The following is a 15,915-nucleotide window of genomic DNA, read 5'->3' on the forward strand; positions in this document are numbered from 1 at the left end:
TTTCCTCTCTTCCTCTCCTCCTCCCTCTCCTACCCTTCCTCCCCCTGCCTCTCTCACTCTCCTCCTCCTCCTCGCTCTCTCTCTCTCTCTCTCTCTCTCTTTAACAGAAAAACAAATCATAATTTAGTCGCTAGTTTTCATTTTCAGGGGTTTCTGAAATCAACACACACACACACACACACACACACACACACCGCCAAGATCTGGAGGAAGACCCAAACCGTCCCGCTCAGCTCAAACCAAATTGGTTCAGATGGTCAGAAACAACCCAGACCAGCTGTTAAACATGGTGGTGGGTGTGTGGTGGTGTGGACTGCTACGCTACACAACGTGTGGATGGAAAAATGAAGATCCAGAATTCTGCTGCTAGCTGGTTTGGGATGGTCCAAGCTGGTCTTTGATTGGTCGAGAGTTGTCCAGTGTCCAGGTTGTCCAGTGCAGGTCTTGACCGGCATAGTGAGAGCTAGTGTTAGTGGGGCCAGCATGTAGGGTGTTCATCATCACCACCCCACCCACAGCTCAAAAAGCCCATGCCTGGCAGGTCCAGAGAGTCCTATTCTATTGGCAGTACTTCTCTACAGGGGCTAGACAAGCTGTGTATCTATATCAGCAAGGGGTGTCCGCAAACATTTGGACATGTAGTGTAGTTCAGCTCGGTATGGTGGCGTTTTCCGGATGAATCTGAACTGTTGGAAGAACGGTTCTAGCTAAGGAAGAGCGAGCGAGAGAGGGAGGGAGCGGACGAGGGAAAAATCCGTATCTCTCTCTCTCTCTCTCTCTCTCTCTCTCTCTCTGGAGTCCACAGAGCTGCCGTTTCTACTCATGAAACTTAACGCCCAACTGCTGCGGCCGGCCAGCTAGCCTAATGCCAAACATACCCCGCGAAACCCTGCCACGAACAGACATTTTATCCCCCCCACCAGCCCATCTCCCACCCCCCCGCTCCCTCCTGGCTCCGTTTATAAAGGCAGACACTCATCATGTACTTGACACAATCGGGCTACATAGTTCGTGTAGGGAGAAGAAGCCGATGACATCTTGACGGATGTAAGCCATGCCTGAGCTAGCTCAAACCAGCATACGCAGCGGCCCGGACAAGCTGCCATCACTGCGTTCCCTCTCCACAGGGGTGAAGGAGCGGTCGAGCGTCGAGGCCCGGGCCTATCCCGGCCTTTCCGCACAGCGCGGATGGGGACGGCATGCCAGGCTGTAAACACTGGATAATCTCCAGACATGTTTATTGGTGAAAGGCATATTTTCTTCCCGCCACCCATGAAGACCCTCACTGGAGCCCAGAGAATTAGCCTAGCCTAGCCTAGCCTCGCTACCTGACACCTCTAGGACCTGGGGGAGGTCAAGTGCGCGAGATCATCGATCTCTGGGCCTCCTCAAATCGGACTCTGGTGCGGCCTGATGCAGATGTGGAAGCTATCCGTGCTACCTGATTGGTTCATTTGGTCACGCTCTCTCAGGCTCCAGCTGCTGATGGCAAAGCGGCGCAACCATAGTGGGCCTCCCTGGGGCCACAAGGATAGCAGGCTAGGCACCCTAGGCCTGGTTTAACTCTACAGTAAATGAACACTGGTCTTCTGGCCAGAGTCGGGCCATGGCATACTCGAATTACGTGGCCGCTTAGGGCCCCAACGCCACCAGGGGGCCCCCAGGAGCACCAAGATATCATGATAAAATATATATATTTTGGTGTACTTGGTGTCGCTGCATGGTGCAATGCTAAACGGATGATGAATCTCGGCCCGATCATTTGCTGAAAGAGTTTGTTTGAAATTGCGCAATCGGTCCACGGTTCGAATGGAATCCTTTTGTGTGAAAGCAAACTAGCGATATTAAGCCCCTCCCCCAAAACTAGCCCAGAATGGGCCTTGGGTGCCGACTTTAGCATTTGGGACAAGTGTGCCCTAATGCTAATGCTAAAACCGCTCCAATGCTAATGCTAAAACCGGCCTAAATCCGGACAGTCAAAACAATTCCTGGATGCAAATTTTAATCAATTAACCTAATTCTAACTTTGGCAAACTGACTTTTTTTAAACTGTTTTGTTATAATAATAAATGTACTTATTAATAATAAATAATAAATTAATTAATAATAAATAATGAATTTTTTTTACTGTTTATTTTTTTTTGCAGAGTTTTTTTTTTTTTTATCTGATGTGTTTATCAGGACGTTCCCAGGATCCTCGGCTCAACAACGGATAGAATAACATGCTCTCCTAAAAGTATACTGTGCAGTTCTGCATTTGACAGGCTTATTACCCAGGGACTACACACACACACACACACACACACACACATTTTGCGGGCCGTAGAGGTAGAGGTTCATTTGAGTAAGTGGGATCTGATGTCCACTGCCCTCATGTTTTCTAGCCTGATTAAAGCGGCCGAACCTGATAGCATTAAGCGATCAAACATATAAAGCTGCTCGTCTCGCCGTGACCCGAAACTGATCCACGCAGTTACATTATATCTGTAATTACTTAACTAGACTTAAAGCTCTTTTAAACGAGAGGCTAGTTTTGCTAGCACATTAGCAGTACAGGGCAACATGAAGGATGACCCTCCTCAGGCTAAGATGCCCCCCTCTGCCTCCTAATCTTGCACTTTTCCACACGATAGGGCAAAATCTATCCTCAGCACATTGACTCAAAGGCCTGTGATGTGGCTAACGTAGTCACTTCATTCCATATAGTCAATTACTATATTAATATTACAAATATAAATGAATATTATTAAGTCATACAGGTCGCCAAAGCTTTAACAGCGCCATAGAATTTAGCCTTTAGCATTTGCTGAGTGTTTAAGCTGCCGTTTGACGTATAAATAGTAAGTGTACGACTTTGCTTGATGCTAAAAATGCTAAACAAGTTTATTTACCACCCTGTTACTTTACCCCCGAATGAAATACGCTGGTTTTCTCTTTTTTGCGAAGGGCGTGTGAAAAACTGTGAGCACTGTGACAGCTCACCAGAGCCACATAGCATAGCATAGCAGGCTAGCATAGCTTTTATTAGATGGCAGAGAGATTGTAGCCAGCAAACTCAGTTCGTTTTAGCCTAGCACTTAACTAGCACCCACTCGCGTCACCAGCTTTCCCCACGCCTGGCTTCCACTGGTCGCATCTTCTCCGGCTAGCGGCTAGTGTTAGCTTTTAGCATTTTCAGCCTTGCTTCCTAACTCTCTAGAAGTAGTCGTTTCGTTTAGCACCAGAAGGCTTTCGCTAGTGGGCTAATCATGGAACGGCTTGAGGGTTACAGGTCAGTCGGTGTCTGTGGAGCTAAACCGCACCTGCTAACGGATACCTGTGTTGGTTAACATCGCTTAAGACTGATAAGGGGAGAGAGAGCGCCATCTACCCACTTAGGACAACTGTGCTCTCTCAGGCTCCGGCTGCTGATGGCAAAGCGGCGCAACCATAGTGGGCCTCCCTGGGGCCACAGTGATAGCAGGTTAGGCACCCTAGGCCTTCTGGCCAGAGTCGGGCCATGGCCCCAACGCCACCAGGGGGCCCCCAGGAGCACCATTTTATCATGATAAAATATATATATTTTAAAAATAACATTGAATAATAAAACGAAGTGGTATTACAGGTCCCATAAAGGCTTGGGCCTTTCAGCTAGCACGTTTCTGGCAGTGACTTTCTGCAGCATCTGGAAGATGAAGGATCTTGTTGTTAGCATGAAGTGAGACAGCTCAATGTTACATGCTAATGTTTCCTCTTACCCGGCTTTAAAACAGTCCTCCACTGGAGGAGAGGCCAGGCCTGGTGTTGACACGTTCTGGGTTTCCGTGGAAGAGCGCTTAGCTGTGCTTTCTGCTGAGTCCTGTGCTACGTTCCGCTGATTGCTGCTCTGATTCCTGGCTACAGCCTGTCAGCCAGTTCTCGCTCTCGTCGCCCATCTGTCTCTCTCTGCTTCTTTGCTCGTCTGTCGCTTTGTCCTTCATCTCTGGACTCTATTTCTGTCCAGGAGTATGTCCTGGCACCCAGCTCATCATATCTGTGGTGGCCTCAGTGGATCCATCGTTACCACTCCATCACAGCCTGAATCCAACCACAGTCTTGGCTTGTTTCAGTCCCCATAGCTTAGCTTAGTTAGCTTAGCTTGTCACGATTATCTGATGCTGTTTTCAAGTGGTTTCAGTATTATTCCGCTAGAGTTCCCCCCCAGGGGGCGCTACATGAACACCCCCTGAAGCCGGAAGCAGAAGCCAGGTAGTCAAACTGATGTAAACGCAATTTCCAACATGGCCGAACAGTTCATCAGCGGTAGATATCAAATAATAACTAATAACAACTAGCTAATATTTGGCCAGACAGCTTGGGTACGCTAGCCATGCTAGTAGTAGACAGTCTTGGTGAAGCTAATCATGCCGATTGATCAGCTTGGTTATTCTGGGGTCCGTCCCAATTGCGTGCTAATCAGTCATACTAACTGGTCAGTTTTTGAGTGGGTTTACGATGGACATTGCTATCCCACAATGCAATGCAAAACAGAAAAGGAGGAGCTACTCGCATCTGGAGAAATGAGAGAAACATGGCGGATATTGACGCGATAGATGCAGTAGCGCTGTCGTTTGGCGAGAACTGTAGTGACGTATGTTAGCATAGCAACTCTCCATCTACGCTAATATCTAGCGCTAATTGAAATTAGCATATAGCATTTATCCTATAGTATCCTACAGTATTGACCTAGTTATTTTCCAGCTTGTGAAGTACCTTGAGCATCAAGGACCGGCTCAGACCATCCAAAACCAGCTACCAACTATTTATTGTTTGCTAGGTAGCTAGCATGTATGGTAGTAGTATCACAGTAGTGACGTGTTACGCTCTCAGGCCAACCGATCTTTATGATTACGTGGGGTTTCCGACCTTTTCACATGTGAAACTGCATGGGCGGACTGTCGTTTACGATTGTCCTTCGCTACCTTCAACCTTTCTGGACTGGAAACTGAATACCTCCGTTACTTCGAACCCCTGTCTAGATACTGAAACTCCCAGAACTCCCAGCTCAGGATTGGTTTTGTTGGTACAGTCAGTCCAGATCACACAGTCAAGTCTATACCATGACCTTTAAAACCTGTTAGCAAGATGGCAGCCATGTCCAGACAGCTAGCACACAGCAGCTGTGGGGTTAGCGTTGAGTTGTGTATGGGACAGACAGGTGTTCTCTATAGGGCTCCATAGGGCTCAGTGGTCAGGTTAAGGTCCCACATTACCAAGATGGCACCTGCTGGCTCCCAGCCAACACCAAGACCCATAGGGCTCAGTGTCCCACATGACCAAAGAGTTGATCCCTCGCTCACTCGCGCTCTGGCAATCGTCTTCTCCGTGCCAATGAATGGACAAAAGTATTGGGACACCTGCTAATTCATTGTTGGAGTAACTGGGAAGAAGGAGCGTTGCTGTGAGGGTTTGATTGAGAGCTTGATTAGTGAGGTCAGCATCATCCCCAACTCCCCAACTCATGCCATCCTAAAAGTACCAGATGGAGCTCCACCACCATCCATCATTCCAGAGCACACAGTTCCTCCACTGCCCCACAGCTCAATGCTGCTGGGGGGGGGGGAAGGTGGCTTTATACCAGATAATACACACATATGTCCACAAACATTTGAGGGGAGCGGAGAGAAGCATGACTTGACCCCAGAGGGTTGTGGTTCGCCCAGTGTGCTGAACAGGAGAAGGGCGGATTGTGGCGTTCCCCTCGGAGGCCTGGAGGAGGTGGCGTGATGGAACGAGTGACGGACCCAAACGAGCCAGAGAGTGAGGGACGAGAGCGGGTAGGAGTGAGGGGCAGTAAGGGGAGAGTACAGGGGGAGGACAGCGAGAGGTGCTGATGTGTTGGACAGTGTAAATAGATGGAGCTGTGGCTATTTATAAAGGCGTCTGCACCCAGGCTCACGTGGGGCTCGCGGTGAGCTGCTGAGCCGCTGGAGTGGAGCCGTGTGGAGCTCCAGGTTCGAAGGGAACGATAAAAGGAGTCATTTTGAGGAACGAATCGAAAGCATGCGAGGAACGAAATCCTAGCACCTCCTTAATGAGGGAGGGGAACCAGGCTGCAGAAGCACTGGCCCGAGAGAAAGGTCACAGGGTTAGTGTGGCTTGAATAATTGGCTCTTGGATTCGGACCAGCAGCTGGAAAATTGGACTCGGCTTCTGAATTGAGCCTCCAAATCCCTGAACAACACCAGATATGACACCTCAGCACTGGACCTGTGCTTTCACAGGAGAACCACTGGGGTTCCAGAACTGGGCCTGGAAAATTCGGCTCAGCTGGGAGCTGGTTCTCCGTTTGAACCTGTGACCTACTTGACCAAGCTGGTCGTCAAGCTGCTCATACTGGGTGACTAGTTTGGTAAACTGGTGGGACAGTGTAGTCAGGCTGGTGGATACTGGTCAAATAGCTCGGTCAAGCTTCAGCTTGGTCACCTGGTCTTCCTAGTCATCCAGCGTGTTCTTGCTGGTTGTGCTTATCAACTAGCTCAGTTAAGCTGGTCATACTGGTGGATCGGAGTGGTCACCTGGTCTTGCTAGTCATCCAGCGTATTGTTGCTGGTTGTGCTGGTCAACCAGCTCGGTCAAGCTAGTCATACTGGTGGATCAACATGGTCACCTGGTCTTGCTAGTCATCCAGCGTATTGTTGCTGGTTGTACTGGTCATCCAGCTCAGTCAAGCTGGTCATACTGGTGGATCGACATGGTCACCTGGTCTTGCTAGTCATCCAGCGTGTTCTTGCTGGTTGTGCTGGTCATCCAGCTCAGTCAAGCTGGTCATACTGGTGGATCGGTGTGGTCACCTGGTCTTCCTAGTCATCCAGCGTATTGTTGCTGGTTGTGCTGGTCATCCAGCTCAGTCAAGCTGGTCATACTGGTGGATTGACGTGGTCGCCTGGTCTTGCTAGTCATCCAGCGTGTTCTTACTGGTTGTGCTGGTCAACCAGTTTGGTTATGCTAACCTATAGCTCATGTTCTCATCGAGATGACCAGTTTTGCAACCATCCTGACCATCAAAGACCAGCTTAGACCTTCTGAAAGCTGCTACCAGTGAAAGTTTATTAGAATATTTTACACCCAGTGAAACTTTCTACAGCCTGTACACCAAATATGCTACAGCAATAATGCTAACAATAAAAATAAGCGTATATATCGTTGTGTACAATAAAAACAGTGATGATACAGTATTGGTATGAAACTCCATCAAACCACAAACACTGCCAGGCCTAGACCAGGTCTACAAGAAATTCATTAGCCTGAGAATTAGCATAAACAACCAAGTTTACACTCAGGGACATTCCAGCCTAAAACTAGCAAACTCAACCTCAACTCCCTCAACCTCAGTATGAATTTCACTACAATACCCAGAATGCACTATGCTGATGCTACAGCATGCATCGCTAAGGAATTCCCGATCGCTAACATGATGTTTGGCCTCCTAGCAGTAACATTTAGCTCTCTGGCTAGTGGGAAAACTTGTTTGAAGGCTCCTCCCACCTTCGAGATACATCATCAGAAGGGTTGTTTACCAGGTCTTTAAACTGCGAAGTCTCTAGGGAGTGCTGTAGGACGGCTGTAGGATGAGAGTAGGCATGTTTACAGTAGATGTAGCGACAGTGATGTTTTTCTGTTTTGGCTGGCGTGCCCCTTTAACCCTTAGCCTTTAAGACCTTAGCTTGTCTTATTATAACCAGTAAAATGATAAATTGTTGCTAAAATATACTTTATATTTTTTACTGTATTTTTTACATGTTTTAGTTTTTTTATTTCTATCTTAGGAAAGTGTCAATTTTCTGATTTAATAAAAAAAAGATCATTTTAAGTTTTTATATCAAGATAAGTTATTTTGTTGCTAAAATGTGATCAACTTTAATTATTATTATTCAATTATTTATTATTATTATTATTTAATTATGTATTATTATATAAGCTTGTATTATTTTAAAATTTATTTTATTATATAAACTTTGTACACAAAGCTACATTTTTACATGAAATTTTAACGAGAACATAGCATCTATATTTTAATAAACATAAAAATTCCATCAATTTGCATAATAATTTACACACACACACACACACACACACACACACTCACACACTCACACACACTTTACATTTTACATAGTAAAGCAGCTCAATATTACATTATAAAATCACATGTACAAAATATAAACACTCTTTAATACAAAATAAAGTTTTCTCTTTTTATCCCTCCACCCCTACCCTCAACTCCACCCCCACCGCCACCCCTAGCACCCTGTTATGTTTCAGGTAGGGCTGCATAACATACCCCTACATCTATGTATCTATATCTTTATATTTAAACATACATACAGCACCATCTGTTGGGATGCAAACATGCAATTTTGAGAATAAAATATTGACAAAAGTATTGGGACACCTGTTCATTCACTGTTTCTTGTGAAATCAAGGGTGTTCAAAAGAGCTGATCCTGCTTTTGTTGGAGTAACTGTCTCTACTGTCCAGGAAAGAAGGCTTTCTGCTAGATTTTGGAGGAGCATTGCTGTGAGGATTTGATTGCATTCAGCGGCAAGAGTGTTGGTGAGGTCAGGATGTTGGATGATGATGATCACCACCCCACCTCATCGTTCCAAAAGTACTGGATGGAGCTCCACCATCACTCTAGAACTCAATGCTGGTGTGGCGCATTTATTAGAAGGGGTGTCCATAAACATGCTCCAGGGGGCGCTATGGCATGACTCCGCTCTCTGAGCCCGGCTCGACAGTGAAGGGATTTCAGCTCACTGAGGGACTATCATGCAGCCCTACTGTCTGCTCTCTTCTGGGGCCCTTGTTTTATCTCTCCCTCGTCCCCTTCCTCTCTCTGTCCTCCTCCACCCCTCCTCCTTCTCGTATCTTCCTGGCCTCCTCTCGCGCCTCCTTCTCCCTCTTTTTCTCCTCCTTCTCTGTCTCCACCAGCCAGGCTCCCCCAAGGTAGGACAGCACCTCCTCTGGGCCGGCCCGAAGCCAGGGGAGCGGGTTTAGGAGCTTCCTGAGCAAAGTGAGGGCCAGTGAGCTCAACGACTCGAACTGCCATGGCACGGCCACTTCCGTCGCCTGAATGCCCTCCCTGTTGCCACCATGGCTCCATCCGTTCTGCCCCCCCTCCCTGTCCTCCGTCTCCTTCATGGAGTTGAACCAGTCTCTGAACCTGCAGAAGCCAGGGTCATCTGAGGTGCTCTCCTCCCAGGGGAAGCAGCCTGTGAGCAAGCAGTAGGCCAGGATCCCCAGGGCCCAGCTGTCCAAACTGGGCTCCACGGACATCCACGTCTCCTCCTGCGGGTGGACGAAAAGACCTTAGGTTAGCGTTACTGTGCTCAGCTATGTCATGAAACTCTCTGGGTGTATACTGGCTCAGGACATTTTTTGTAAATATCTATAATAATAATAATAAATAAACAACTTAGGTGCTAAATATTATTAAATGTAGTAATTCATATATATAATATAATTGAATGTATTATTATTATTCATGAAATTATTATATTATTATTATTATTGGTGTTAAAATGCTGTTGTTAAATAATAATAATAACAATAACAATTATTATTATTATAATTATTAAGTATTATAGATTCGATTTAACAGGTTTTATTAATATTTAACAGATTTTTAATATTATACAATATGAGAAATTATATATATATAATCTAATGCATATTATTATAGTTTATAATAATAAGAAGAAGAATACGTAATAATAATAATATTATATATTATATCATTTAAAAAGTATGTGTGTCCATGTTTAAGCATATGGCCTGCATAATTAGAATGATTCTTCTTCTTCTTCTTATTATTATTATTATTATTATTATTATTATGTGTTATTGTAATATTGATTAATTTGACTGTATCGCCCACCTCCTCCTCTAGCTCCTCCTTCTCCTCTCCGCTGCTTTCCTTCTTCCTCTCTTTGGCCTGCTCCACCTCAGGTACGCAGAACGGTGAGTTGTACCACACGGGGCGCACCTGAGTCCCCCTCGCCCGCACCAGGCCGAAATCACCCAGCTTCACCCAGCGGCAGCCACGGCCATACAGGAAGACGTTCTCAGGTTTGATGTCCCGGTGCACAAAGCCCAGAGAGTGCAGGTGAGATACAGCACCACTTAACTGCGACATCACACACTGAGCCTGTTCCTCACTCACCCCTACCTACAGAGAGAGAGAGAGAGAGAGAGAGAGAGAGAGAGAGAGAGAGAGAGAGAGAGTTGGGTTCAGGATCCAGTTTCAGATCAAAAATTCAGTTTTAGTTCAAATTGAACTTTAGTCTTAAAATTCACTCTTAGTTCAAAATTCACTTTTAGTTAAAATTCACTTTCAATTAAAAATTCACTTTCAATTAAAAATTCACTTTCAGTTAAAATTTCACTTTCAATTAAAAAACTACTTTAAGTAGAAATTCACTTTTAGTTAAAATTCACTTTCAATTAAAAAACTACTTTCAGGAGAAATTCACTTTCAGTTAAAATTTACTTTTAACTAAAATTCACTTTTAATTAAAAATTCACTTTCAGTTAAAATTCACTTTTAGTTAAAAATTCACTTTTAGTTAAAATTCACTTTCAATTAAAAATTCACTTTCAGTTAAAAATTCACTTTTAGTTAAAATTCACTTTCAATTAAAAAACTACTTTCGGTAGAAATTCACTTTTAGTTAAAATTCACTTTCAATTAAAAAACTACTTTCGGTAGAAATTCACTTTCAGTTAAAATTGACTTTTAACTAAAATTCACTTTCAATTAAAAATTCACTTTCAGTTAAAATTCACTTTTAGTTCAAAATTCACTTTTAGTTAAAATTCACTTTTGGTTAAAATTCACTTTCAGTTAAAATTCACTTTTTGAACGATTTCTAATAATTCAGAATCCCCACTCATACTTCACTCAGCATTATAGGAACCGGATCGAACTGATTTGGGCGTTCTAGACTCAACGCAGCTGAATCCACTTCGGTGGTGTTTTTGCACTGCTGGTTCTCAGAGCTGTGCTGAGCGCTCTGAAGGAACATGGCTTTTGGCTGATGACAGGAGCAGTTGCTGCGGTACTGGAGTAAGAGCGGGTAAGCGTGAGAACGTGTACGTGCCTGGCAGAAATGTAGCCTCCAGCTTCCATGAAGAAACCTCACAGCATCTCCATCTATCTTAATGTAATTACAACACTGACACTCTGTCATACTCTATATGTATTACACACACACTATGTGTCCAAATGTTTGTGGACACCCCTTCTAATGAATGCAATCAGACACTTTAAGTCGCACCCATTGCTGACACCTATTGGCACCATGCTGCCTAATAATGCCAGACGTGTACTAGAGGGGTGTAAAGCCCCCCAGCATTGAGCTGTGGAGCAGTGTTCTCTGGAATGATGGTGGTGGAGCTCCATCCAGTACTTTTGGGATGATCATCATCCAACATCCTGACCTTACTAACGCTCTTGTGGCTAAATGCAATCAAATTCTCACAGCAATGCTCTTCCAAAGCAGGATAACCTCTTTTTAATCCCCCTGACTTCAAAGAAAACAACGAATAAGCAGGTGTCCCAATACTTTTGTCCATTCATTCAGATCAGTACATGGACACATCCCACCTCTGAGACGATGACGTCGTACAGGTCTCCGTAGAGAGACGCCTGCTGGGCGAAGATGTAGTGGGAGGGCGTGGAGAAGAAGATCCCCAGAGCGCGAGTGAGCGAGGGATGGGTGCAGAACGACAGGGAGAGGTTGTACTCGCGCAGGAACGCCAGTAGGGTGGTGGAGCTGCGAGGGAAGAACTTCAGGGCCATGGGGGTTCCTAGGGAAGAAATAAAATGTGTCAACAATTAAAACTGAAAAAGTGAAGGAACGGTTGCTCAGCTTAAATGGTTCCATTTTTGCTAGGTGGTTGCTATGGTATACCAGGTGGCTGACCACCAGTGCTAGTTGCTAGGAGCTGTGGTGCGGCTAGGTGGGTGCTAGATGGTTGTTCTGATGTTGGCCAGTACTTGCTGGAAAAGGGTTCAGCAGCCTTTTCGGTTCTGTATGAACACCTGCACCACTGACCTTTCGTTTTGTGCACGGCCAGCATGACCTTGCCATATGACCCTTCCCCCAGCTTCTTCACCACTCTGAAGTGCTCTGAGGTGACCATTGATGTCATGGACTGGGCCGTGAGGTAGCACAGCTCGTCCAGCTCCTGCATGTGGTCCTGAAAACAAAACACACTGTGCTGAGTGTCCGTCAGGGTGGAAAGTCCAGAGCGACTGTCCTATATGAATATTACAGTGGGTACCATATCCCAGTCTAACTCAACTCAGGCTAAGACAGGCTAACTGTAGCTTGCAGCTTGTGTTAGCGTATCTTACCCTGAGGTAAACATCTAAGATAGAGTTAGCCTGTTTATGTTTATGTTTATGTTTATGTTTATGTTTTTACATTCACGCCATTCGTGCTTTGGGACACAGTGTAGACAATACCATTATTAACAGCCACAGCTGCTGGAAATAGACACTTCTGCTCGTCTTCATGGGACGCAAACCTATCAGCTCATTGACCCCCACACTTCCCCACACCACCCCACCCTCCCATATCTATCAGTGACCTTGCACAGGCGATGTCCTTTCGTATATATGTGCGTCAGGCACAGCCTGTGCTAATTAGCCCTCATTTGAGGAGGTTTGCCATACCAGCAGATCTCCTAACAGCTTGTACAGGCATTCCTCAGCCCCGTTGTTCCCTGAGGAACACACGCAAGTGGAATACCACTTAATTGCATGGCTTTGACCGGCATTCCATTATTAGCGGTATGGGAGAGCATTGCGCACCGCAGGCCCGCCGTGCCAGGAGTGTGTGTTCAGGGTTGCCAAGCGACCTGAAGTGGGCTGCCCAGGCTGTCCTCGCCGCGCTGATAGAGGCCGCAGCTTTGATGCCGCGCCAAGCCCGGACGCGCCTGCAGCAACTTGCTGCGTTTTTCCATGCAACTAAAATAAGACTGACCGCCAGGTTCAAGGCCCGCCTGACCTGATCGGGTCAAGTGTCACAAAGTGCGAGTGTCTTTACACCCTAAATAACCTGACAAGTTGACGAATCCACTAGGGAAGTAAATGTGGACGAGTGTTTGCTTATCGACGCTGTTCTGAGAAGACCTTCCAACAGTGTGTGATACGTCCCCTATCAAGTGTAGAGGCTGTGCTTTAGCCAGTTCTCCGACCATGTGCATTTAACGGTGTGTCTGCAACGGTGTGTCTGTATTGATGTGTCTAAAACAGTGTGTCTGTAACAGTGTGTCTGTAATGCTGTGTCTGCAACAGTGTGTCTGTAAGGGAATGTCTGCAACAGTGTGTCTGTAACGGTGTGTCTGTAACAGTGTGTCTGTAACGGTGTGTCTGTAACAGTGTGTCTGTAACAGTGTGTCTGCAACAGCATGTCTGTAAGGATGTGTCTGCAACGGTGTGTCTGCAACAGTGTGTCTGTAACGATGTGTCTGTAACGGTGTGTCTGTAACAGTGTGTCTGCAACAGCATGTCTGTAATGCCGTGTCTGTAACAGTGTGTCTGCAACAGTGTGTCTGTAAGGGAATGTCTGCAACAGTGTGTCTGTAACAGCATGTATGTAACGATGTGTCTGCAACGGTGTGTCTGCAACGGTGTGTCTATAACAGTGTGTCTGCAACAGTGTGTCTGTAACGGTGTATCTGTAATGGTGTCTGCAACAGTGTGTTTTTAAGGGAATGTCTGCAACAGCATGTATGTAACGATGTGTCTGCAACGGTGTGTCTGTAATGCCGTGTCTGTAACAGTGTGTCTGTAACAGTGTGTCTGCAACAGTGTGTCTGTAATGCCGTGTCTGCAACAGTGTGTCTGCAACAGTGTGTCTGTAAGGGAATGTCTGCAACAGTGTGTCTGCAACAGTGTGTCTGTAACGGCGTATCTGTAACGGTGTGTCTGCAACAGTGTGTCTGTAATGGTGTGTCTGCAACAGTGTGTCTGCAACAGTGTGTCTGTAAGGGAATGTCTGCAACAGTGTGTCTGCAACAGCATGTATGTAACGATGTGTCTGCAACGGTGTGTCTGCAACGGTGTGTCTGCAACAGTGTGTCTGTAATGCCGTGTCTGTAACAGTGTGTCTGCAACAGTGTGGCTGTAATGCCGTGTCTGTAACAGTGTGTCTGCAACAGTGTGTCTGTAATGCCGTGTCTGCAACAGTGTGTCTGCAACAGTGTGTCTGTAAGGGAATGTCTGCAACAGTGTGTCTGTAACGGCATATCTGTAACGGTGTGTCTGCAACAGCATGTCTGTAACGATGTGTCTGCAACGGTGTGTCTGCAACAGTGTGTCTGTAATGCCGTGTCTGCAACAGTGTGTCTGTAACAGAATGTATGTAGCGGTGTGTCTTTAACAGTGTGTATGCAACAGTGTGTCTGTAACAGTGTGTCTGCAACAGTATGTCTGTAATGCTGTGTCTGCAACAGTGTGTCTGTAACGGTGTGTCTGTAACGATGTGTCTGTAACATTTGTCTGCAACAGTGTGTCTGTAACAGTGTGTCTGTAATGCCGTGTCTGCAACAGTGTGTCTGCAACAGTGTGTCTGTAATGCCGTGTCTGTAACAGCATGTATGTAACGATGTGTCTGCAACGGTGTGTCTGCAACGGTGTGTCTGTAACAGTGTGTCTGCAACAGTGTGTCTGTAATGGTGTATCTGTAATGGTGTGTCTGCAACAGTGTGTTTGTAAGGGAATGTCTGCAACAGCATGTATGTAACGATGTGTCTGCAACGGTGTGTCTGTAACGGTGTGCCTGCAACAGTGTGTCTGTAATGCCGTGTCTGTAACAGTGTGTCTGTAACAGTGTGTCTGCAACAGTGTGTCTGTAATGCCGTGTCTGCAACAGTGTGTCTGCAACAGTGTGTCTGTAAGGGAATGTCTGCAACAGTGTGTCTGCAACAGTGTGTCTGTAACGGCGTATCTGTAACGGTGTGTCTGCAACAGTGTGTCTGTAATGGTGTGTCTGCAACAGTGTGTCTGCAACAGTGTGTCTGTAAGGGAATGTCTGCAACAGTGTGTCTGCAACAGCATGTATGTAACGATGTGTCTGCAACGGTGTGTCTGCAACGGTGTGTCTGCAACAGTGTGTCTGTAATGCCGTGTCTGTAACAGTGTGTCTGCAACAGTGTGTCTGTAATGCCGTGTCTGTAACAGTGTGTCTGCAACAGTGTGTCTGTAATGCCGTGTCTGCAACAGTGTGTCTGCAACAGTGTGTCTGTAAGGGAATGTCTGCAACAGTGTGTCTGTAACGGCATATCTGTAACGGTGTGTCTGCAACAGCATGTCTGTAACGATGTGTCTGCAACGGTGTGTCTGCAACAGTGTGTCTGTAATGCCGTGTCTGCAACAGTGTGTCTGTAATGCCGTGTCTGCAACAGTGTGTCTGTAACAGAATGTATGTAGCGGTGTGTCTTTAACAGTGTGTATGCAACAGTGTGTCTGTAACAGTGTGTCTGCAACAGTATGTCTGTAATGCTGTGTCTGCAACAGTGTGTCTGTAACGGTGTGTCTGTAACGATGTGTCTGTAACATTTGTCTGCAACAGTGTGTCTGTAACAGTGTGTCTGTAATGCCGTGTCTGCAACAGTGTGTCTGCAACAGTGTGTCTGTAATGCCGTGTCTGTAACAGCATGTATGTAACGATGTGTCTGCAACAGTGTGTCTGTAATGCCGTGTCTGTAACAGCATGTAAGTAACGATGTGTCTGCAACAGTGTGTCTGTAATGGTGTGTCTGTAACAGTGTGCCTGTAACAGTGTGTCTGTAATGGTGTATCTGCAACAGTGTGTCTGTAACAGCATGTATGTAGCGGTGTGTCTGTAACAGTGTGTCTGTAACAGTGTGTCTGCAACAGTGTGT

At 45.9% G+C, this 15,915-nt stretch overlaps 2 protein-coding genes across 3 annotated transcripts in view; both read right to left on the minus strand.

Annotated features, from left to right (window-relative positions):
- mfap5 (microfibril associated protein 5) overlaps window positions 1-15,915 on the minus strand; it is a 69,483-nt gene that overhangs the window by 6,674 nt on the left and 46,894 nt on the right. The window contains exon 1 of one of the 2 annotated variants that reach the window (XM_072680596.1): window positions 1-65. This exon is cut by the window's left edge and continues 34 nt beyond it. The exons of the other annotated variant lie outside the window; for it this stretch is intronic. The gene's annotated coding sequence lies outside the window, so the exon portion shown is untranslated. Of the gene's footprint in view, window positions 66-15,915 lie in introns of those variants that run through there. 2 annotated transcript variants of the gene reach the window in all.
- Window positions 8,830-12,216, minus strand: sbk3 (SH3 domain binding kinase family, member 3). The gene is made up of 4 exons (XM_072679066.1): window positions 12,078-12,216; window positions 11,627-11,829; window positions 9,899-10,189; window positions 8,830-9,303 (listed from the first exon to the last, which is right to left on the minus strand). Exons 1-4 carry the CDS (start codon window positions 12,214-12,216, stop codon window positions 8,830-8,832), a joined length of 1,107 nt encoding a protein of 368 aa, XP_072535167.1.

This window comes from Salminus brasiliensis, chromosome 5 (assembly GCF_030463535.1).
Source record: "Salminus brasiliensis chromosome 5, fSalBra1.hap2, whole genome shotgun sequence".
Classification (NCBI taxonomy): domain Eukaryota; kingdom Metazoa; phylum Chordata; class Actinopteri; order Characiformes; family Bryconidae; genus Salminus; species Salminus brasiliensis.

Bases quoted from the DNA above. Each gene is read 5' to 3' on its own strand.
- sbk3 (XM_072679066.1), bottom strand. From the start codon at position 12,216: ATGCAGGAGCTGGACGAGCTGTGCTACCTCACGGCCCAGTCCATGACA. The intron at 10,190-11,626 runs GTGGGATGTGTC...CTCTCTCTGTAG, and splicing joins ACGACGTCATCGTCTCAGAG to GTAGGGGTGAGTGAGGAACA. The intron at 9,304-9,898 runs GTGGGCGATACA...CCGCAGGAGGAG, and splicing joins AGGAGGAGCTAGAGGAGGAG to ACGTGGATGTCCGTGGAGCC.